This window comes from Haliaeetus leucocephalus, unplaced genomic scaffold, assembly GCF_000737465.1.
Source record: "Haliaeetus leucocephalus isolate CR32 unplaced genomic scaffold, Haliaeetus_leucocephalus-4.0 Scaffold162, whole genome shotgun sequence".
NCBI classification, from domain to species: Eukaryota; Metazoa; Chordata; class Aves; order Accipitriformes; family Accipitridae; genus Haliaeetus; species Haliaeetus leucocephalus.
In genome coordinates, this window is record NW_010972598.1 from 2,250,934 (window position 1) to 2,276,467 (window position 25,534).

Genomic DNA, 25,534 nt, shown 5'->3' on the forward strand with positions numbered 1-25,534 from the left:
ATTTATTCTGGGCTAAAAAGTAACTATTAATATCTAAACCCATAACTGGGAATGACAGTAAATTTGAAAAAAGGCTCAGGAAACTTTGAGGATTAATGAAAGAGCTTGTTCTTTCTAGGCAGGTGTAAATAAAAGGCTGTTCACTCCCTATTAATTAGGGGGAGCAAAGCTTTCTTTGCAGAGCTCTAACAGAGAAGTCTTAATTCTTTCGATGGTATAAAATAGCAATTAATTGATTTAAATGTGTGATTGACAGATTTCCTCAGGATTTGTCATCTTTTTCATTTAATTCTTGAATTTAATACTTATGTATAACTGTCGGTTGGCTCTTTAATGAACGGTCTTGATACTCTTCCAACATCAGTGTGAATATGGGGTTCCAGCAGTGTGAAATCCTGCTCAAGTCATGGCCTTGCAACAGAAGCATCCTGTGATTCCATCCACACGTCCCTTTTTTAGATACTTTACAAGAAAATATTATAACTGCTCATCAGCCATTATCCACATAGAAACTTAACAGTCACATAGGAGACAAAATACATTGCATCCCTCTTCAAGCACAATAACAATTGCTTGCTGCAAAGTTAATTGGGGAAATTTATTTTGTTAGCACTAGTAAATCATATATTTCAACCAAAATTACTTATGGAATGGGTATTTCAAAGTGATTTGATCCGCAGCTATTTTTAGGGCTATTAATTTCATTTTAACAGCTGTGTAATTTTTTAGTTGTCTAAATATAATTTCATTTAGCTGCTACATGAAACTGCTTAGAGAAATGTATTTATTGCAGTTGGAGACACAATTATAGTCAGTGTTAAATGAAAAAGACTTACCAAGATATTTGCAGTTAATGATGTTCTGTATTACAAACAGTGTATGGTGGTAGCATATACTCTTTTGACCATACTTGTGGATCTGCAGTCTTTGTTTTCTTTCTCCTCAAATTAATTCTATTTTTCCAAAACTCCCAACAAAATCAAACAGGATTCCTCATTTTTTCTCCTGACACATTATGTAACCCTGGACAAGCTATAATTATTTCATATTCCACTTTCCCCATTCACAACAGACATACTGCACAACAGGCAATACTCACAAACCCCAAAGTTATTGGATTGATGCAAGAATTACTATGCAAATATTTATGGCCTGTGTTATACAAGAGATAAACCAGATTATCATAACTGTTGCTACGAGCCTTAAAAATCTATTAAACTCTGGATGTACCTCACAAAGGAATTGTGAAGCTGAACTAATATTTACAAAGCTTTGAAGTATTTGAATGAGAAGTTCTATCTATATGTTATTTATAGTTCCTTTTTACATCAAATTGTGTTTGTATTATTTGTTTTTTAATTGGGCTATAAACTCTTCTAAAATCACAGACTAGCAAGGCTTGGAATCAGCTATGGCACTGATGGGCCATATGAATAAGGATATGGCACAAAAAAGGAGGCCACAACGTCTTTCCTGCTGCATAGTAAATCCATTTCACAACCCTCAGAATAAATTGCTTACTTGGTTTAAGCTTGTGTAACTGAAACTTGTGAAACTGAAACTGTAAATGAAACTTAGTTGAATATATTTTCCTGTGGATATAAATTTTAAATGAATGTACCAAAGCAAGGAAATTTGCCTGCTGAGAAGCTGGAGCAAACAACACTGCCAACATAACTTATTTTTAAGGGTTGCGAGTAACACACATTTATGGACAGACCTCTCCTACATCGAAAGCTAACAAACAAAAATGTTCAAGTATTTAAGCAGTTGTATTTTTGTTTGTATTAACAATACTTATAGAAAAGACAGCTTCAATACAATGGGATGACATCTTGCAAAGCACTGATCTCTTGCAGTTATAAAGCAAAAGGTCTATTTTTTCAGAAGATGTCATATACTTACAAGTTGTCCTCTAGTCGCTTTATGTCATCCAAAACAAATGAATGAATGCTGTCTGAGGAGCAGGATCCAAAACAATTTAGGTCAGAAATATACTTAATTTTCACAACCCAGTCATCATGTAGCTTGCGTTTAACACTAGGGATAGAAATTGAGATGTTATTGGGATATACTAATACCTACTGTAATATGCCCATAGGTCGACAGGGATTTTGTTAGTGAGATTATACACAACCAATGCTAACATTTAATATCCAGGGCAGACATAGAACCACTCTTCCAGCTCAAAAGCAAGCAGAGCTAAGGTTAGGGTTGAATCATGCACTTCTCTAGTCGCAGTTATGCTTCCATCTAATCAGGCACAATAAAGCTGTGCCTATGTCAAACTGGAAAACAGCAATTGTGAATTCTTCTCTGGAATTTTACTCTGTGGCCTCTCTATTGTAAGATCTCTTGTAAGATCTCCTACTGAAAATTATGACATTTTCTTCACACAACAACAAGCAAATCATACTTACTGCAGTTTGAAAAGTTATTTTGTTAGGTGGGGCTAATTTATACACAAAATCTAATCCTCCATTTAGGCCAGAGAAAACCCAAATTAAAAAAAAAATGCTAGGCTGATAATATTTTATGATAAGCAACTTACATGTTAAAAGTTTTGTAGTCCAAGACCTGCAGTTGTGATTCTTTTTTGCCTTTACATTGTTTTAATCCAAAGTGATCACTGGTCACAGTAAGCAGGTGAACATAACCCTTATCATCTCCCATTAGGATATTATCCTTAGCCAGATGATCTGACATAGTCACCGTGCAAACACAGAGCAGACCATTTTCCATTGGTTTGATGACAAAGCAATTATTCTGTGAAATATGGCAGATAGTTTATTAGATAATGCACACGAGCCCTTAAGTTGACTGAACATATCATGCTTATCTACTTACATCAACATTTAATTCTTGACTTTGTTTTTTAAATCTCCCCCTGTGATAGCTGTTTCTTGGTATTAGAAACTCACAGAAGATCATCACCAAGTGAAGTTAAATGCAAGCTTTAGGGATTTCAGTGAGGCTTTATTTCACAGGTAGCCTTTTCCATTTCAGTGAGGAAATATTAATTACAAATTTTAGGGAGGATCTCACCATGATAAGTGGGATGGTATATTTGCTAAAACTGTATATGCTTTCCTGTTCAAAAATAAGATACTGTCTAGAAGAAAACAGGAAATAGCCAAATTAAAGAATTATTCAAACCACAAAATGCAGCAGTAACATACAGAGAGAAATCATATCAGAGTCCTAATTATTAATACAGCCTGGGAGTATCAAGTGTACAATGGGCAGGTGTTTCAATTTTCAGGAATTGAGATCATGGGAATGAATACAGCTGCAAGCCATTGTGATATTTTGCTAGACTGAGAAGGCCTGGGAATGGGATTTTGGGTCATCTGCATTATACTGTTTATTGGTTCTACTGCCTGACTCCATCTGTTACTTGATTAAAGCATCCTTGCCAACTTAAACTGGCAACTGTTCACATGCTATAGGAATTAACTGCTTCAATGTTGTCCATGTAGCACAGAAACATTAAAGAGACATAACACAGACACAGAACTGTCTATATCTTATTTCTGTGGTCTTGAAAGAGAACTGCTCCTATTCAACCACAGGACACTTTCAACTGTCACTGATATAATGACTGGAGGAAACTTGGAGAATAATGAGTGGAGAGTAAATTTTTGAGCCTTGCTTCCTAGGACTCCAATTGGATTGACAGAAAGACTTCCACTGACCTGTCTGAGCTTGAGGAGCGGCCTTTTAATACCGAGAACAAATAAAAAAAGTCCTAATACTTGATCTTATCCTAAAAATATTTACTTTGCTTCTTCTCATCTTCTCAGCCAACTCAGAATTGCTGATAAAAGTCCCAGGAACAGGAGCAAAAAGCTAAGGTATGGGTCAGAAATCCTTGCAAAAATCGTATTTTGTAATAAGGCATTCAAGAAAACTTTAGCAGTTTGGATATACACTAGCAACATCAAGATGCTCTTGCTCCTGGAAAGTCCTGAAAAAATGCAGGATATGAAGAAATATTTTCTTTAGATCAGAAAATTACCTTAAAGAAGTCTATGTAAGGTCCTTGGAAAACCTGTCCCTTGATTCTTAATAGATTCTGAGCTATACATATGCACATGCACACACATTAGATATACATGTATACACATATACATCATATATACACAGAAACTAAATTGTTTGGGGGCTTGTTTGCAACATAGTACAAAATTTTCCTCTTTCTTCCAGGTTTTTAAGGCAGTCTAATAATCCCATTTAGTGTGGAAAGCGTATTCCTTCTTTAGTATAAATTCCACTGTTTCACTGAGTTCCTGCAAAGACAAAAGCTAATGCCTTCATCCTGTTAGACAAAAAGAATGTGAATGTATACTGAAAACAAAGACTAATCTTTTTGAGGCTTCCTCTTTAACATTTGCCTGATCCAACATAATACCTGACTTCCTTTTGATTTATAGTCCCAGACAATGACTGTCCTTTCAGTTACAGCCACGACACATTTCAGCTGAGGTAGGAAATCACATCCAGTGATCCAAGCAGTATCCTGATGAAAATAAAAAGGGTAGCTAAAGAAGGATTTTCTCTGTAAATTTATAAACTTCTCTGTCATTTAAGTACACATTTTAAACCATCTCCAAATAAATGTAGCCAGCTGCTAGGTCCAGCCCCAGCTAACATAACTGAGAGTTCTAACTCCAGGCATAGCTCATACATGAAGTTACAGAGGCGCCAGGCTCAACCTATTTTATCAGTGACTCACCTCAGATGCACAGATGTTGCACATAAGAGGACACAATACATACATACTGTTAGTTGAACTGTAATGACATTCTGAAAAAAGCACTCTGAGCAGAGGAAACTTAAGCTAAAACATCCATTCTAAAGCAGATTAAATTGTTACTTGGATATAGTTTAGTTCAAAACAAAAGAAAGTTAAAGGCAGTCAAAATTTCAGCTGTAATGGCACAAAACCTACTGAAATGAATGTTTATGAAAATAAGTAACTTATATTAAATAATTCTAATTCTCCCAATAGGTAGATCAAATATTTGCAAAGATATACATCTGCCCATATTAAGCCATTGTTCAAGTATGCCTCCAATTATACAGGTCATAATGTAAAATAATTTCTCTTGCAAAGTGCAAGATTAGAGACTCAAATTCAGTACCGCACTGGCCAGAATTTGGGGTTTTGTTGAAACATTAATAGCTGTTTGATCTCCCCCCCCCCCCCAAGTGTAATGGACCTTCCTAAATGAGAGAGGGATTGAAATGGAATATGCACCATTTGCTATGTCTTCAATGGCACAATTATCTATTACTTTAAAATAATTCAGAACATCTATAAAGTAACACTGACTGAAATATCTTCTCTAGATTAAAGTGACAACAAAACATTTGACACAGACTTAAACAACACTGTTATTGCAGTTCAAGTAAGTACCTACCTGTAACCTCTAAATAACTGTTTCTAGTGGAAGTACTTGAAACAGTTAAAACAGGGACCTATGTTGCTTAAGATATAGTTTACATCCACAAAGTGAGGTAGGAAGAAAATGCACAATACTAAACCCATGGTGAACTGAAGGGAGCTGCTGATTCTTCTACTTGTATTTCCATTGCTGTACACAATATTGATTTTGCTGTTAGTGTAAAGGGTCCAAATTCCTGACAGAGTGATGTCAACATTATTGCAGGAGAAAGCTTCTTTCTTCCTAATGGCCTGTGAACTAGTGATGATGCTTTTACAAGGATTTCTTGTGCTGTTTTCTACAATAAACACATGGAAAATGTCAGTCCTGCAAAGGCCTTATGGATTGCTTGGTAATTCTTACGGAATTCTTCGTTAACTGTGGCTTTTTGGGGTCCTTACAATAGTGTCAGATAACAATGACTAACTGGTGTGAAAAAGATGAGTTTACATTTGTAATTAAGCTACTATTTTGTAGTGCTGGCTTGTGATGATGCAGTCAGAGTAACGCAGCTGCATCTTGCAAAGGTTTTGCAGGCTGTCACATGTAGTGAGATGGTACAGATGCAAAGATCAAAACCAAGCAGTAAGGAGAACCTTTGCATTTGACTGCTGACAGAGAAAGTCTAAGGGGCAGATGTCCCTTTGTTTTCTTTTTTGTGTTGTAGTTGAATTTTAGGCAATAAAACAAGCCCTGATGAAAGGACTTAAAACTTTGATACCAAAAACTTTATGTCATATACTTGCCTAGAAATACAACCAAGGATCTCTGATATTACTTTGAAACAATTAAACAAAACAAATCACATTACAGGACAGTGACCTGAGAAGGCATGACTAGTCCTTATTTACAGATCAAATGTCCCCCTCCCATGAAAAGTTCTATCTCGCATATATGCTGTCCTGGTAACTGAATCTTTTCCAAGTCAGTCAGTATATGCCTTGAGAGGGGATTTATCTCAGTTGAACACAAAGTATTTCTCACCTATTTGGGAGAAACAACTCAGTTAACCTGTGAGGATAATCTTGGAAGACAGAAGAAAGTCAGATGTCTGGTAACAGTTAAGGAAGAATGAGTGGGAAAGACTAGACATTAGCTTGGCAACTCAAAGGAAACATTTTCATCATTCTCAAATGTCTTTTAGGCATGTTAGCTCAAGGCTACTATTCTGTTTTCCCATACTGAAGGTCAAATTCAAATACTTTGAGAACATAGGACAGAGTGAAAATGGTGACATTTCGGCTGGCAGGGGATATTCTTCTCTCAGGGCACAATTTACTAATTTTAACAGAGCAATTAAGCAAAATATTAGAACAATGATGTTCACATGTCCAGCAGTGAGCTACAGTTTCCAGACATGTTTCTTTAAATGTCTCAAAAAGCAAATGTTTTCCTTTAACCTCTGTCTCCAGGCTTACTATCAAAGTCTACTCTCCTGAAGCTTTCTTCTAAAGGAGCTATAGGTCACCTCTTTGACATTCTGTGAAGTCTTGTCTTTTTCTTCTTATCCCATGTCTACCTGCAGATGAAAATGCACTGGGTATTTACTGCATGTTGGCACCTGACACTGAGACTTTAAAGTTTTTCTTTCAGCTGAGGTCAGAGCCCTTTCCACAGGATAGAACAAGAGAAGAGAGAAAGCTAGATCCTTTCTCATTGATGATAGATGCCAGGGACCCTTTGCCCCTTTGAAAATCTGATGTAGCCACTGGAGTCAATGAATTTATTTTAGATTTTCATAGGCACAGATAAATGAGATTCAACCTTCACATCCAGGAAAAATGAGAAACATTTAACTTTCCACAACTAAGCAACTAACCTTTACAAAATTTAGTTAGTTTCTTAATTACATGGTAGTCTAAGTTAGTCCACACACTTACACTCTACAGGGCCTTAATAGTCTCTGCTTCCCACCAATCTACATAATAGCTTTGGTTCCAGTTTTATTAGGCAAGTCTGGATATCAGTTTCTCCCTCAGTATTGTCTCCATGTAGGTAATGATGCTGAGCCACCAAAAAGGGCATGAGCATGGGCTTCAGTTTCCCTCTCTTGTCACAGTATCTGTGCCTAGAAAATCAGATTGTCAAACAAGAACTTGGCAGCAGTTAGTCCCTAGGCAAATGAAACAAGGAACACACATCCATGCATTGCTATGTAAAGGTACCTTAATGCTTAGCATGTTCTCAGAGAAAATCCTTCTCTTATGGGGTTGAGGACTATTGCTCCCCTAAAGAATTAGCAGTGAAAGGGAAACGGATGTTGGAATAACATGTGCCTTCTGCTCTGACTGTTTTTACTCCAGATAGGAACAGCTCTATCCTCTAATTCTTCAAGGCAAAGGTCTGCTTGCAGTTAAGCAAACATTTAAAAACCAGTCAGGTAAAATTGAGCTTGATCTTTCTTTTACAGTGAAGCATCCTAGCCATTGCATTGTAGCATCCACTGGCTTAGAGACATGATTATCATTAAGATACTATTTCACTAAAAAGGAGAGAAACACTGACAGAAATTACAACCTAAGAAGCATTAAACCCACTTCTGGTTTCAAGAGTAAATAAGAACACGTTGCTTATATGAAGTTTTTTTTAAAAAATCTATACAAAGACTATATACATCAACTTATGTCTAATACACATACAAATAAAACCATATAGTGATTTTCAAACCAAACAAAATGGTACACATTCACATTTTCCTTACAGCATCTGAACTGCAATGAACTTTGAGTGAAAGCAGAAAGACATAGGTAGAGAAGCAATGAACACTCCAACAGGAGGAAATTGTTGGCCAAGGCAGAAATTCTCTTGTAAGATTCTCGTCTCTATAGAAGATAAATATTTCTAATTACTGACGGGCAGTCTAAAAAAATATTTGAAAAAATCAGGTTTTAACACGACGTGCAATTTGTATATGCCAGCAGAAAGCAAGAATTAGTAAAATGTACTCCAGATTTATCCTCTTCTTTCCTTTTGTATTATTTATAGGCACAGTCATATTTGATAATATAACAGCAAAAGTAGAAACAAAATCTGTTTATTGCACCAGTTTATTAGAAGTTTCCAGTCAGGGAAAAATCCAGCACAGAAAATTGAAGTTTCCTGGAACAGCCAGCAATAGAAGTGTTTTTATGCATATAACTGAATTATTCTTATCTTAAGACAAATTGCACTAAATTTGTCTTTAATAATTCCAGTGAAATTCCTTAAATTACACCAAAGATCAGTGGTTATAAAGGCCTGAAGAGACCACTATAATAACTGAGTTTGGCTTCCTGCATAGCATGCTCCAGAGAATGTCCAATGAGAAGTTTAGTGCCTAACAGAGACAGAGAGATTGTTCAAGTTAGCTAGCACTGCCTTCCAGGCCAGTTCTTGTTCAAGGACTTCATCCTGTGGAATAAACAGCCTGTGTAAACAGCAGAGCATGGTGCTCTATCCTTAAGATCCAAAATGAAAGTTCTGGACCAAAACAGTCTCCTAGTGTGGCTTGCGGCTACTCAGAAACTAAAAGTATGAAAGTCCTGAAGAGAGCAATGCACAATTAATAGATTAATTTGATACACTGTGAAGTGGCTGATAGAATACTCTGCCAGAGACTATAAGCAAAACATGCTGCCTAGTTCCAGCTTTAGAGCAAAGGCTGTAAGAATTTCTCTTAGCACTGCCGTACTTGACAGACAAACGAGGCAGCTGCACCAGATCAGCCTTTTCATTACTTCCTTGTTTCATCCTGTCACTCAAGGGGTCTCTCTTCACTCCCTTATTTCCAGCACAGTTTCTGGTTTAGCTTGTCTGGCTTATCCACTGGGTCTGTTTATGCTTTTCTATGCTATGCTTAAAAGACGTTTCATTTCCATTCTTCAAGAGAAGTGACTTGTTCACTACCAGTATTCCCATCATCATTCAATGATGATTTTATGCTGACTACTATTTTTGGGACCTGTCAGCTGGACAATTGTTAGTCCGTCCTTTGTGTGAAGTCCTTGAACAAGAACTGGCCTGGAAGGCAGTGCTAGCTAACTTGAACAATCTCTCTGTCTCTGTTAGGCACTAAACTTCTCATTGGACATTCTCTGGAGCATGCTATGCAGGAAGCCAAACTCAGTTATTATAGTGGTCTCTTCAGGCCTTTATAACCACTGATCTTTGGTGTAATTTAAGGAATTTCACTGGAATTATTAAAGACAAATTTAGTGCAATTTGTCTTAAGATAAGAATAATTCAGTTATATGCATAAAAACACTTCTATTGCTGGCTGTTCCAGGAAACTTCAATTTTCTGTGCTGGATTTTTCCCTGACTGGAAACTTCTAATAAACTGGTGCAATAAACAGATTTTGTTTCTACTTTTGCTGTTATATTATCAAATATGACTGTGCCTATAAATAATACAAAAGGAAAGAAGAGGATAAATCTGGAGTACATTTTACTAATTCTTGCTTTCTGCTGGCATATACAAATTGCACGTGTTAATCCGTGCTCTGGTGGTTTTTTCAGTGGTCATATTTTAAAACAAAAAGTCATATGGTACTAAGTCAAATACCGTACAGTTTTAAGTGTATTATATTTATGCCTCTATTCTTTTCACTCAGTCACATAATCCCATCAAGAAATGAAATCAGGTTTTCTTGAAGTGACCTGTTCTCCATAACATCCCTGGAACAAAACAGTAAATGATCTGTACTCATAGTTCATGTTCCTTTTATACCACTGTGATGCTGGGAAAGTTCTGATGGCTGCAGTCCACTGGATTTTATTTCTAGAACTACTATGTTTCACAGCCTTTCTGGCTCAATATCATCAGGGCCAAGATCTCTGTTACTGTGGTTGAGTAAATCTCTGTTCTGAAACACCTTGAGAATGAGAACACTGAATGGAAGAAGGTAGAGGAATCTAAGGATTGTTCTGCAATGTTAGCCAGCCTCTACACACATCATGGTTTATCAATGCATGGAAGGTTTGGAGTCTGATAACTTATCTCTGAATTCAGTACCTTACTTCATTTGCACAAAGATGCATACAAAGATATATCTTGATCAGTTAGCTAATGCCAGTATTGGTGATGATGTTAAAGCGGAAGAAAATGGCGTAATAATTGTAGTGAGAAAAGAATGGACTGCAGATCCAAAAAAGAGACATGTAAGCCCTGCAAGGCAAAGGCAGCTTTCTCTGTTTAGCTATTCAGAAATTAATCATAAGGTATTATTCATAGTTGTACATTATAACCATTTGGTGCTGAGGTCTTCAACTAATATAGTTCACCATATCTTTAATAAGCAAATGGTGGGTGATGATTTACACTCACATAAGATATTGTCCTTTGATTTTTAATAAGTGTTTAGATAAAAGCTATTAAAATGCAAAGATTCAGTTTTAATAAGCATGCTTTACAACAGAAAAACTGTGACGCAATTCTAGAGATATATCTCTCAAAGAATCCCCAAGTTAATAAATTTAATAGCATCATACATTTCGACTGTCTGGAAAGTGGAATGTATTGTCTCAAAAAATTCCAGAATTTTATTTCAATGCAATTTGGGATTAGGATATATAATTTAAATTTTAAGAACAAAATAGCTTAAAATATTATGTTCTGCAAACACAGAAATCTTTTAACAACCATCAAAAAGTTCAGGAACCTCAAGTCCAGTAATAGCCATTTTAATTCTATTTTCTGTGCAGTAGTTAGAGGAAGGATGAGAAGAATGTAAATTGGCTAAGGACAGAACTATGCAAACACTTAAATAAGAATGTTAGAGAAGATTGCCTATTCCTTAAGGCAGAGCACAAAGCAGAAGAGGATCATTTTTAACTAGAAAACCCGAAAATTTTACAATTCTGATGCCAAAAAAGTGAATATAACCACAAGAACAGAAGTAACACAACATCACCAAATACCATAAAATCTGTCAGACACAGAGCCAGAAGGATTTCATAGCATCGCAGGCATGGGTTTCTCTTTTCACTAACCATCAGCTCTCCAGTCAATTAAATGTCCCTGGGAAGCCAAAGATTTTCCCCCTCGAAGACTTTACACCCTATGGTAGAGACTGCCATACTCAGCAGTAATGATCCCAACCGATCCAGCAATCCCCAGCAGCAATGATCCTCCATCCCAAAGGCAGGGAATCCAAACTATTTCTAACCTACTTCCTTTCCCTAGGGAAGGCTGAAAAAGTGGAAATATTTCAACTGGGAAAGGATGGGAGAGTGGCATGTAACAACAGACACAGTAGATCTGGTGCAGAGCTGAACAGAAGTGGGTGCTCACAGATAATAAACAACGGATACTAAAACTACCAGTTTTGGTATTAGATTTGTTTATTTGTTTGAAATCACAATCCTAACAATTATGGTATTACACCATAATACTGCAAGATACCATTATGTTAAACATATCCTCCTTTCACACTTTTTAAGGCAGAGATGTCCTTCAACAGTGCCTAATTCTGCCATGGCTGCCAAGTAGCATCCTACTGTCACAGCAAAAAGACCTCCACATCCACTGAGGAATCATTCTAAGATTAGTGCTTAGTGCTCAGAGAGGAAAAGGACCCTGTGGCCACATGCTGCCCACTGCAGCATCAGGCTGGCGCTCCAGCTTCTTCTAGCTTCTTCCCCTTGGCACCTCCAAGGACAAGCACCAAACATTGTTCTGATTCTACCTTTGCATATTTGGACTGGGGAAGTTGTTCCTACATTCAAAGCAGGAACAAACTACTAAAATTCACTCTTATAACACAGCTGTAGGAGAAGCTCTAAACTGATTCTAGTCAAAGTTTCCAGAAGTCGATAGGTCCCAAGAATGTTTCTCACAATTTGCCTCTCTGCATTGATTCCTCAGGTCAGATGAGTCCTAGCAACAAATTAAATGCAACCCAGGCCCAGAGCTGTTTTCTGAGTTGGAGTAGTAGGGCCTGTGTTCTGGAGTACTTCCACTGCATTTTAGAACATCCATAATATGTGAGAGATAATCAACAAAATGCACTGCTCCTTGGCACAAGATACCTACACAGACTTTTAGGGCAAGGGGTCATGTCACTTTGTTAAGGCTGATGACAGTTCTCTTGTCTGCATGTCATCTGAAGGAAGCTCATTGCCTAAAATGTGCAGTGAATACTCCCAGGGTAAAAATGAGGTTTTAAAGTATATATTGTGTGGCCAACCAATCTACCTAGCAAGATGTAGAACTGTTTTTCACTAACGAACTTATTTTTCTTATTTAAATTTTACAGTGACAATTGAAATGTTGGATCTTAGAAGAAAAAAGTCTGGAAAGGTAATAGGTGAAGGACAATTTGGTAGAAAAAGCAGCATTTATCTGAGGTTTCTTTTTATCAGAGGAAAGAAATCAAGTTACTCAATTGTTTCTATAACTGAAAAGAATAAACTGAACTTGTTTGACCTATGGCACCCTATGACAAATTATGCAGAACTCTCAAGGTTGGAAGTAGCATTAGAATAATGTTTTCTTTCCAATTTATTTCCTTCTAATTATTTCTAATTATTTCTAACTATTTCTAATTATTTCACTTTAGTACCTACTGATTTTTAATTAAAATGTTTTAACAGAAGGAGGACAATGAACTTACTTCAACACTGGTGGTTGCCAGAACCCTCATCTGAAAAAAAAAAAAAAAAATGTTGTCACAATAACAAGTTAGCAATTAAATTAAAAGTCTGAACACAATCAGCTCTCCTGTATCACAGGCAGAACAGAATAATAATAACCAACAGAAAGTTTGCAGTTAAGATCTTCTGAGAAAGATCTTTAACGTACCTAGTGTCTGTTCCCCTATGTACAGTCAGGAACTTAAAACCTCTCTTTCTCTCACAGTTTTTTCATGGTTTGTTTGTTGGTGGGTTTTTTTTTTTTTTAAATTGAGATGTTGGAGTGAGCAAAATAAGTAAAAAATACCATTTTTTATAGTGGAGTACAGATCAGCTGTACTGATGGAATTGTGCTTCTAATGGTCCTTCACAGCTAGAACAGTTTCAACTCCTGTAAAAGGCAGGATGTGTCATACAGAAAACCAAGCTAATGCTGGCCCAGATGACATGTCAACTAGTGCCAGCCAAATACCAGGTAGAGGTAGCACTTTAGGCTGCAAATAGGAATGCACATATTGGTACAGCATCCTTCAGCAAATTTAACTATTGGTGGACAGTGTAGCATGTGACTCAAAACCTGAAGTGTTTAAAGTCACAGGGTGGTAGGCATACCTGTCACCATCATCCAGTACAGACAGGGTTACCTTTTTTGTCCTTTAACAAAACTATTATTCACTTTTCAAAAGCCGTTTCAACCTTCTGCCTTCTGAAACACCCACAGATGCTTTTTCACCTCCTCTTGCCCCTGCCCCTCATCAGTAATTAAGCAGTGGTGCCTCATTCCCATCCCAGCAATTCCACATTTCATAAACCAAGAAGCTAGGATCAAAGTCTTTCTTCCCATAGAAGTGTGATGCCCAGTGTCATCATGGACCGTCTTTGAGCAGAGTTTAATATCCATGCACTGTTATCAGATTTGGCTTTATGTACAGTAACATTAAATAGAGCGTGCACAGAGAATTTTCCTTAAGGCTGCCTACTCCTACAGGTCTTCTGTGCTGATCAAGGCAGCATCCATGCCTGAGAACCTGAGAAGGGTAAGTAAGTGTCTCATGTTCTAGAGTAAACAGGAAATGGTTGATAATGCAGAAATGCATACAGGTGTTGAAGCATATTAGGTCCACATTTGTTGCAGAAAGCAATGCTTATCCCTCAGATAGAATCATAGTATCATTTAGGTTGGAAAAGACCTTTAAGATCATTGATTCCAACCATTAACCTAGCACTGCCAAGTCCACCACTAAGCCGTGTCCCTAAGTGCCACAGCTACATATCTTTTAAATACCTCCAGGGATGGTTACTCAACCACTTCCCTGGGCAGCCTGTTCCAGTGCTTGATAACCTTTCAGTGAAGAAATTTTTCCTAATATCCAATCTAAACCTCCCCTGGTGCAACTTGAGGCCATTTCCTCTTGTCCTATCACTTGTTACTTACGAGAAGAGACCAGCACCTACCTCACTACAACCTCCTTTCAGGTAGTTGTAGAGAGCGATAAGGTCTCCCCTCAGCCTCCTTTTCTCCAGACTAAACAACCCCAGTTCACTCAGCTGCTCCTCATAAGACTTGCTCTCTAGACCCTTCACCGGCTTTGTTGCCCTTCTCTGGACACGCTCCAGCACCTCAATGTCTTTCCTATAGTGAGGGGCCCAAAACTGAACACAGTATTTGAGGTGCGGCCTCACCAGTGCCAAGACCTGGCTGGTCTACAAATGAGTATTTCTTTGCCTTCACTTCAGTTTCCCATAGCTGTAGATATGTAAGAGATCATGGGATTTCTTATCACAGCAACCAGGGTTAACAAAAGTCTCCAAGCCCTCTTTTAGTCAATAATTAGATTCACTAGCAATTTACATAGCAGATGACAGAAGACTGTCACTGGTGAAATAGGAGATGATCTTGAAAGCTATCCTGATGTATACAGACTAAATTAAGTATTCTTAATGCCATCTAACATGACTGACACTAATTATTTGCTGATAAAAAATCTGATTAATTCTTATTTAACTGTAAATCAACAAGCAGTTATATGGTTTGTAACTTCTTTATTGTTCCTATTCTTATTTGTAAATTAGGGGTTTTTTAAAGTTTTTAACTATTCTCAGTTTCTACCCAGTATCAAATAAAAACTCGTTAGATTGTCAACTGACTCCAAGGATATAAGACAACCATTAAGGAAATCGTCAAGTTATATTTGCTTTCCAAAGAGCAAAGAGAATAATACTAAGCTGATCTTGAGGAAAGCTTGGTTGCACTGGACATCAATTTACACCAGGGTGAATGAACAGAATATGGCCCTGTCTCTTCCTCCACATGTATGTTTCTTACTAGTCAAATGCCCCAGAAGCAGCACAGTTAAAATCTGTATTATATTAGATTCAGTAATTATATGTGACCAAATATTATTCATTCATGTACATGGAACACACTGACTTCTGTGGGATACATGTGCATCCCAAGAACACCATATGTTTAATAATCTTAAAAATGCAACAATTATGCAAAAACAAGCCTCTGTCTATTTGTTAATGCACTGCTCATGAACTCATATTTTGGCCTCTCCATCCAGAGCACAAGTCCCACCAAGCAGCATTTTCAGGGCAAGCATCTTGATATTCCCTTACCAATATGCTGCAAAGCCACAGTAGACAAAACAACTCACTAGCTGAGATTTCAAGGCCAGGTCTCTTTAAATCCTTGGTCTTTGAGAGAAGAAGATTGATGCAAAAGATGCTAACTCCATATTTGTCTGTGTGATGTGAAGTCATATTCTAGCAATAGGACTCAAATGACTGCAATGCTAAAGAACTAGAGTTTTCTCTTGCTTGCATCAAGATATATCAGAGCAATTCTAATGAAGTCAAAACTCATTTGCTCAGATTAGCTGAGACAGAGATCATGAGTAAACTGCTGTTGCAATGCCTTAGTCATTTTCAGAACATACAGTTTTATAAGTGGGATTTGAGGTCCCTAATTCACTGTGTTAAGCAGCTGGGTGTAAAATCATTCACAATGCAGTCACTGATGTCAGAGTGACATCAGTCCAGTCTATGAGGAGGTAGCAATTCAACTCGAAAACCGTATGGGGAGCTAGGGGGTGGGGAAGAGAGCTATTTTTAACATTATACTTTGTGAAATTATTTTTCGTAGGTGCGTAAGAGGGATAATGCTCTGGAGGACAGAGAACTAGGCTTTCAAATAAATTATTTCAGTATTTACCAAAACTGCAGTACTGCTTTGTTGTTTAATCATCCACAGGAATCCTTTCTTGCTTTACGAGCTCCTGTCATAAGCATTATGCACTAATTAGCTAAAACCCCTAGAAAGCATTAGTGCTGCTTTAAAGCTTTATTGCATTGTCTGAAACAATTTTTAATCAACTGGTTGTATTAAAATTGTACAAATGTAAAGTGCCAATGAGCATAGATGTGTGATGTACCTCACAGCATCTGGAAGTGCATACCTCTAAACAGTAATATAATTATCTGGGAGACTCATTTACAAATTCTACTTTAACAGCGTCTTGAGACTGAACTTCTACTTAAAATGGTACAGATCTCCTTACAATTTGCTTATAAGGGGAGTAACTGTCAAGTGAAGCAGTGTCATACAGACTGTCAGAAAATTCAAGACTTTCAAGGTTCTAGATGTTGCTGTATTAAATAACTCTTCTTTGCAAACAACTGATAAACGTTTCTGTCCATTCTAGATATTCTCAGTAGCTTTAGAAAATACTTAATTCTCTGGTTTCCACTGTTTATGCAAAAGTTAATTCCAATAGCATATTTTGTATTCAGGGAAACTTTTTCTAAAAAGAAACACAGATTATTTTCTATTAAACTAAATTCTGCTAAGAATGTCTTTTTCTACTTTCTATCAACTTCTGTGGACTGTTCAGTAGGTTTATAATTGAAAATAACAATGTATATTTCCTAATGTACTTAAAAAATATAGAAAAAGTTAACTGTAATAAAAAAGATATCTAGCTTTTTTTTATGGGTAAGTTTGCATGCTAGATCACAGTTCACTCAGTTCCCATATATACTGCCTAACGGAATAATAAAAGAGTTTGTTTGAGTCAGAATTACCTGATTGTTAAAAATAGTTAGCACTCCTTTCTGAGAGGATGTTATTGTGAAATCCAGATGAGGCACCTTCACTATACCCTTAATCACATCTTGTCTCTTGACAACTGTCAATGACAAAATATTACTTTTCATCTTACAGACATAGAATATCTAAACAAATAGAACCATAATATAAAGAACATTTTCTCTTCCTGAAATGCATATTGGTACCAACTCCAAGGCAATAGTGCATTAGATCATAGATTATCCAATACTTGATTTAAATAATCATGTTGCATTTTTAAATATCGTTAATGCATTATGGATGTGCTAGTTCTTTCTACGCTATTTAAAAAATACAGAAAGGCAAAGAATAACTATAGACATACAGACATAAATAAATAGTCTGAGTCAGACAAATTCATAATTTAAAAATAATTTAGGAAAATGGAGAACTGGGCAAGGCAGTAGTGTTACGTTCAGATGTAATGAGTTTAGTGAAAAAACACGTATTCTGGAATACATAAGAAGAAGAAGAAGCAGCATGAATAATAAGCAGACATGTGATCTTATCATTGCACTTTCAATAAAGTGTGCAACACACAGCCTTAAAAAAAAAAATTAGTTTTAGATACAAGATGAAGTATGTCACCTGCATGAGTAATCTGCTGTTTTTCAGATACAAGGAAAACCATGTTTTCTTCTTTCATCTGGGAAGACATGGCATCACTTTCTCCTATGAAATAGCCAAAAATCTAAACAAAACAAAATAGAACAAAACAAGCAATTTATAACAAAATAATACATCTGATCTTTTGCTTCTACCCAGCAGGCAGAACACTGCCCAAAGAAAGGGCATCTTAGAAATCACTTACAGCTGCATAAATGGCTTCTGCTGACTCCAACATGGAGATAGGAGATCCCAACAAGCCCCACCCCATAATGTCTACCAGAGGTTGACAAAGAGCATAAAAGATGAAGCAAAATGCAATTTACACATCTTTCAGATGTTTGCCACTAAAAACACAGAGCTTTCAAAGTGCCAGCTACATTTGGGAAAGAGATGCAGAGGTCAGTTTCCCAAGTCATTGATAAATGATAGCTGTTAGACTGTCCAGGATAGGTCTTTTAAATATTGAAGCCAGTAAATGACTACGGGTAGGTCCTAATTTAACTAAAGAGAAGATTTAAAATTACTTTAATTTTTTTTTATAATAAAAAAGTGTCCTTTGAGACGGGTATACTGTTGTGGAGACAGCTGGAAACTTAGGAAACCCTTCAACATGGAGGTAGTTGAAAAAGAGAAACATCAGGAAGATAAAGAAATAGGAACACTCACACAAGGTTATGGAAATATATTTGGAAGATTTTGTCAAGCTAAAGAGAGGCAGATATGGAGAGGTAAATTTGAGAAAATTAGATCTGTGAGAGGAGGAAGAGAGGAACAAAGGGTCAGGGTAGAGTTCTGGGAAAGGGGGGTGGGGGAGAGAAAGACAAAGATGATAAAAGAGAAATATCAAAGGAACAAAGTGATGTGTATCCCCCTTCCTTGACTTTCAAGATCGAGGACATGCTCAGCAGTGCCAAAAGCAGCAGGGGAACTCAGAAGGACAGAGATGAAAAAGAAAAATAAAAGTTTCACTTAAAAGGAAAGAAAAGGCTAAGGAGGATGAGAAAAGCAAGCGGGACTTGGGCTGATGAAGTGTTAAATGGAGTCAACTTAAAAATAAAAAAAATAAAAAAAGAGGAAAAGCTACAGATATGGGTGGAAGAAAAAAAGGGTCTATGATTCTCACCAGTAAGTAAATATGTACATCTCTGAATATCAAGAGGTGAAAAAGAGATAAGGAGACTTTAGAGCTGTGGTACAGCTGCACTTATAAGCCTGTGGCATTGTTAGAAGGACAAAGAACACTGGCTTCATTCCTGACATTAGTAACTCTCCAGGATTACCTGAACCATTTTGAAACTCTAGAGTTTGTCAGAGAAACAAAATTAAAAAAGACCACCACCACGTCATATGTCGGATACAAACCAATCCCATTTTATTTTATTAGAACTCATTCAAATAAGCCTGGAAATATCTGGTTTGATCCAATCATTACAGATTGGATGTTTACCACAATTATGGCAGATCAAAAGCTGATGCTGAAGTTATGGTTGATGTAAATTGGGCTTAGACAACAATCAAATTATCAATGCAACAATTAGTCTGTTTCAGTGTAAGCTAAATCTGGAGCATTCCAGGATTCAGCAGTTTTCTTATTTTAGTTTTCATCTCTTTCTCTGTACCCAGACTACCCATAAAACAAATCTACCCATAAAACAAATCTCCTGAAAGGAGCTTAGCTTTATGTTCCATAATGTATAGATAGCTTGTAATATATATCACCATCAGTTTTCCCACTAAACAGAAAGAAAACAAAAAAGCAAAAAACTCACTGCAGCTTTTCAGTGCAGTATTATATTTCAAACTGTGCTGGATAAGGCCGTGTCAAGGTGAAGAAATCAATGTCTGATTGAAGCTGATTCAAATAGTCTGATCTTTGTCTATTTCATAACTGAATTACCACTTCCATCATGGATGACTTTCCAGTTACTTTATGTTAAATATTGCTCCCCACAAGAGAAAATAAATAAAAAAACCCACATTAACACTTTAATCAGGATTCTTTTGAACAGAGAAATAACAAATATTTCTATTTTACTCCCTACAGCACTCAATATAGTCTCACTGATATCCACCTTCTATATGAAATGCAAGCTGTGAGATGCTGAAGATTCATTAAATACTACACTCCTCTTTTTTCAAGAAAGTTTACACACAGGGCAATTTTAAAAGGCTGTCATCAGTCAGCTCACACTTGGTAAAATTTGAGGAATGCTCACAGAAAGAGTTCTGAGGAATTTTATCCCAGGCAAATCCCACACAGATTTCATAAGGAAACTAAAGGGGCTTCACCTCTTTTATTAGACCACATGCTGTGCTTGCTTGTGTAATTACTGCCACACCTATACAAGAGATTATGTTACCTCTTTCCAATCCCATACAAAGAGCAGTAAAAAGTTTGAAATGATGTAGAGAATTTTGGATAGTACAAGAATTTGAGTAGTGCTCTAATCATGCAGTACTTCTGCATGTCTGATGGCAGCTGGCCATTTCAAGAGCTTGGCTCATATATCATGTGCCAGCAAATCCAGAAATGTCTTTCCGCCCCCCCTATTTTTAGAAAGTTTTGAAGAAATGCTCAGCAAAGCCAGGACTTCAACTTTAAGTATCCTCTCATGTTGAAAGAGGAAGGAGGGAAGAATAGATGGCTTGTAAGTAGTAGGAGACATACAAAGATAAAAGATTTCAAATTTACCTCTCACAAGGTGAATTTAATAACAGAGGAATTGGATGTGGCCTAAAGTTCTATCTGTTAAAGAGGGCTTATTGGCAAATTCACTAGAAGATGGTTACATGATGTTTGATGTCCTCTACAGCTATTTCACAGATTTCCTGCAGGCACTCCTTGAAGAAAATCTTTAATGCCTGACATAAGCAAAGTTTGTGAGTAATTTAACATTGTAAGTAAAAACAATGTTAAGAGAAGTATTAACCAGAAATGTTCCCTTAGAGAACCTTACTAAATTGAAAGGACCGAACACACTGGTTTTAGGATGATATTAGGAAATTACTTGATAGCAATTGTTGATAACATGTAAAGAATAGGTGTTAGGTATCTTCAAGGTTCAGATAATAACGTGATGTTCCAGTGTAACATAAAATGAAAACATGCTAATGAATTTATAGTTCATGCCACTTGGTAATACCTTGCCTTATGGCTTTAAGTCCAGCAAGGACTTGCCATATATGCAATGCTACCTATGCTATCATAGGAAAGTTACTGTGTGCTGGAAGTTATGTCCCATCTGCACAATTGGGTCTTCAGGTAAAAACCAAACAAAATCTTTTAGTAACATATGATGATGGATGCTCTTGACACAGACTGGCTCTAACAATGTAAAAACCAGTCATTTTTATAGAACAGTTGCTTGAAATGCTGTCCATGGGAAATACCTTAATAAAAGATACTTTCCTAGAGCCAAGTGTTCATAATTTCTCATAACACATGCAGAAAAAGAGCACCTTGTTTAAAAGAAATAAGACAAAGTAGTTTTCCACAAAATGTGTAAAATTGTGGATAATATGGAAGTATCCTTTTTAGGTGGGTTCAGAATTTACAAATGGATAGATTAAAAGTCCATCATGGGATACTAAACACAGAGTGCAGTTGCAACTCTGGCACAGAAAATCCTTAAGCTATGTGCAGCCAGAAGCTAGGAGGGGTAAACCAGATCTACTATTTCATAGTTACCTCATTTTTACATGCTTTTTACAAAGATTTGGTATTTACCACCATTAGAGACAGAAAAATGGATTATATGGATCTCGCCCATCTACAGACTCAAATAATACATACAAAATTCACTGGTTAAAAAACTCTCTACGAAAATGCTGCCATACCTCTAATGCTTCACATTTAAAGTAAAGGCCAGATTCATCTCTGTGAAAAGGGGAAGAGGAAGGAGAGGAAGCATTTCTGATGGTTTAGCTAAAGATAGACTTATCCTCAGAGCACATATTGCATACTGTAGTCATAAGACATTTTGCATTTTGTCAAGAAGCCTGAGGCCAATGCATATCAGTGAAGTAGTTCAGGAGAAGACCTGGACGTACACAGGATCCATGCTCCAGATCCTCCTGCCTGGTCAGGAATCTAGTATATCAAACTTTGTTTGAGGATAAGCAGTTCTGGTAGACAAATCAGTGCTCTTTCACAAAACAAGCAGGAAAAATGTTTTTATTTATTTAGGTCATGCTTTAACATGTATTCACGTGCATCTGCATAACAGGCTCAAGGATCTTGGTTCAGAGACAGCAGGGGCCAACTTCCTCAACTCATGTAAACCAGTGGCACATAATTAATGTTTAATAAGAATTTTGATTTGCAAGTTCAGCTGATGTGCCAAACAGATAGATAGGTGTAGGAAAGAAAAGTAGTTCACCTACAAATAAAAATGTAACCTAACCAGGCTTTATTTAATTCTTTCCAATTAACCTCCCTTATCAGACCTCCAATAGCATGCCTTTATAAAGACAGATACGTCTCACAGTTTGAAAGAGTGGAATAAGAAAAATCATACATATTTGGAATAAAAAATAGTCCTGCTTGCTGAAATTACTGGACTGATTTTGTAACCAGCACAGTATCAGCAAATCTTGCTCTTAAGAATCTGCTAGAATTAGCAGCATGGATTCTCTCATGTGTTAAGCTGTTTTGCATGATTTATTTAGAAGTCTGAAATTAGCCAGAGATAGTCAGCAGAAAATCCAATACAGGGAACCTCTTAGCAAAAAGCTTGTAGAGACAACGCTGCCATTTGCAAAATACCCACCTGTTTACCCACATGAAAAAGGGCGGAAAGGCAGGGCTCAGCAAAGGTCTTCCATACTTAATCTTTCACTGATAAGATGGCCTGAAAGAACTAGTCCTCACTCTAGTGAAATAGGTTAGGGATGCCTCTAGGGGTTATTTTCATATTTACAACTTCCACTTACACTAAATACTGATCTGCTGATGCTCAAGCTTCACATTCCAGGCTTTGGCACTAGGAACATAGGATTTTTCTTACTTAAACTAAAATTATAATAGCATAGGGCACAGAATAACACAAGCTAGAAAGAGCTACATTTTTACAATATTACAGACTCCTTCAGCTCCCAAGGCATATACCAGAAAGGACATCATCACTCAAATTTCACAAAAGAAATTCCAAAGACAGATTTTAGCCTCCTATCTTCAAACGTCTTCCCTGGAAACTTGCATTTAATCAAGAAATGGACACATGCAAGTTTCTAAACTGTTTACTATCAAACTAAACATGGAGCCTCTTTCTTTCTCAACTTGTTAAAATTAAAAATAACTCCTTGAATAGGATAACAGCAACAAGTAAGTTACTCTAAGCCAGTTCTTCAATTTAGTTTTTGTCTAGATCAACCAAAACAATGCATTTTGTCTAATTTTATAGCTTCAAAGGCATATCTCTTTTTCAAATATTTTTTTTTTTTTTTAGGAAATGAATAGTGGCCAGGATAAATAACAACATGAGAGGCCCCAGTATGCCATGGAGCTCATGAACAACAGACTCAAGCACAACACATAATCAACAGCTAAATACTGTTACCTTTTAAGATTCTAATTAGTTGTTTATATTTAATAAAGCTTTACAAATCCTTACCTCACACCATTCTGTCCTTGCATCAAGGTTGTTGCTAATCTTCCTGAAAAAGGTCTTAATATTATGATCCTTGACTTCTGCACCAAAAAGTGTCTGTGTGGTTGTATAGAACTTATCATAGTCTATCTCATCTGTATGGGAGGGACAATATCCACAGAGTTAAAAACTGGCAAGCTACAGCTTCCTTCCTTATCCCCCCTATCTCCTGTTTTATTTCTCCTTCAATATCAATAGCATGCAAGTTCTAGCTCCTCACACTGTATTCACTAAATTTAAAAAAAAAATAAAATAAAATTTAGTCTTAATGTTCAGTCTTTTCAAAACTACCTGATTTGCAGTGCATGACAGGAAACAGATAGATAAAATAATAGGTGAAAAATTCTCTCCTTTTCTTTCTTCCCTTACTTTCATACCATGATTCTGGTTTGTTGATTTGAACCTGAATGGTGTCTAGGATAAACTTTATCCTTTCATGCAACCATAGCCACTTACATTGAGAAAAGCAAAACTGCCCACATTAGGTACAATTAAGCAACTAGATTTACATAATTCATTGGGTTTGTGCTTTTACAGATCACTAGAAACATCGCATTGTGCTAACTTGTATATGTGGCAACTCCATCAATTATATTTTGTGAGCAATCACCATAGCATTATGTCTTGACCAGAAGTCAACAGGAAAAAAGCATTCTCATAGCATAATCTGCCTATTTCTTGTAAAAATCAAGAATCACAGTTTGAACATTAATTTGAGGTCTTTCTTATAGTCTTGTCTCTATGACACCTTCTCTCCATATGAAAATTACACTTTTCCATCAGAAAGAGTATCTCTTACCATCATCTTTAATATACAAGCCTAATCTCTCCTTTGTCTTCTGGGTTACCATTTTTTCAACTAGTTTCTGGAACTGCTTCAAAGCATTCTTGAAATCCAGTAGTTCAAGAGCAGAGCAACTCTCCTTATCACAATCCTTTTCAGACATCCTTTATTAACAGAGGACAAGGTAAGAGGGAGATCTCTTCTTACACGCTGGTCCAAGCCTTGTTTTGCTCCTTAAATCTTAAACTCCCACATGGGTTCATATGAGATGCAGCTGCATGACAGGTATACCAAGCACTACATAATAAAAAAGAGGTGACTCTGGCTTAGCATCTCAAGCTGGCAAACATAGTAGTGAATTGTTGATGTCATAACCCCTCATTACATCACAGAATCCTACTTGCTGAGCAGCCCTAGGTCACGAACCAGGATCACTAATAACCTGGCATGTGAGATTATTTCATGATACCTTATGCAATTGGTGGCTGAACAGGCATGAACTTTCTCACTTCCAGAGCCAGACAAGGATTTCATCATGGTTCAATTCTGCTACAGCTGGCACTGCTTTAGCAATATGAGATCACATTCTCCAGTAAGAATACACCTTTGAGACTAGCTGTTGCAAGTTTATCATATCTTTCAGACTTTTGTACTGAATGAGGAGGAAGGAAGATTATACCAGTTATCTCTATTATCTTCTTAAGCATTGTATTATTTTCAAGTTTTCTGCCAAAGGCTGCACACCAGCTAACACAGTTAGGAACAGCTACGTTGTGGATTCCCTTGGATCCACATATCATTTGGTGAAGAATGATGGAGCCAATTCTCTGTTTATATTTGCTCTGTGACAGGAGAACTGAGACCAGCCCAATGATATTGTAGCAAGTGCTACTGCTGCAAGGCTTGGCCAGGGATCTCAATCTAGGTGGGGATGCCTGGTTTTACAGTATCAATAAGAGCATTTTACCAGGGATGTTATTAATAATTATTCACTTAGTACAAAGAGGGCAAAGACATCCAATTCAATCCAAAAAGAACTAGAAAAGCACCTTTTCACAGTATGTTCTTGGAAGTAACATTGAATGTTTGCTTCCTTAGTAAATCTCTCTCCATTTCTTGAATATATGTCTTATTGTCCTCTTTATTGTATTCAAAATCCCTAGTCAGTGAACTAGAACTTTGTCCTGGTTTTGGCTGGGATAGAGTTAATTTTCTTTCTAGTAGCTGGTATAGTGTTATGGTTTGGATTATAGTATGAGAAGAATGTTGATAACACACTGATGTTTTCAGTTGTTGCCAAGTAGTGT

The 25,534-nt window shown here is 36.7% G+C and overlaps 1 protein-coding gene across 1 annotated transcript in view; it reads right to left on the reverse strand.

Moving 5' to 3' along the window:
• WDR64 (WD repeat domain 64) overlaps positions 1–24,390 on the reverse strand; it is a 76,257-nt gene extending 51,867 nt beyond the window's left edge. The window contains exons 1-8 of the mRNA XM_010562943.1: positions 24,243–24,390; positions 23,408–23,538; positions 17,775–17,877; positions 17,144–17,247; positions 13,039–13,068; positions 4,412–4,519; positions 2,552–2,766; positions 1,906–2,040 (exon numbers count right to left, since the gene is read on the reverse strand). Coding sequence (XP_010561245.1) covers positions 1,906–2,040; positions 2,552–2,766; positions 4,412–4,519; positions 13,039–13,068; positions 17,144–17,247; positions 17,775–17,877; positions 23,408–23,538; positions 24,243–24,390 — 974 coding nt within the window. The remainder of the gene's footprint in view (positions 1–1,905; positions 2,041–2,551; positions 2,767–4,411; positions 4,520–13,038; positions 13,069–17,143; positions 17,248–17,774; positions 17,878–23,407; positions 23,539–24,242) is intronic.
• Positions 24,391–25,534: the final 1,144 nt, after the last annotated feature.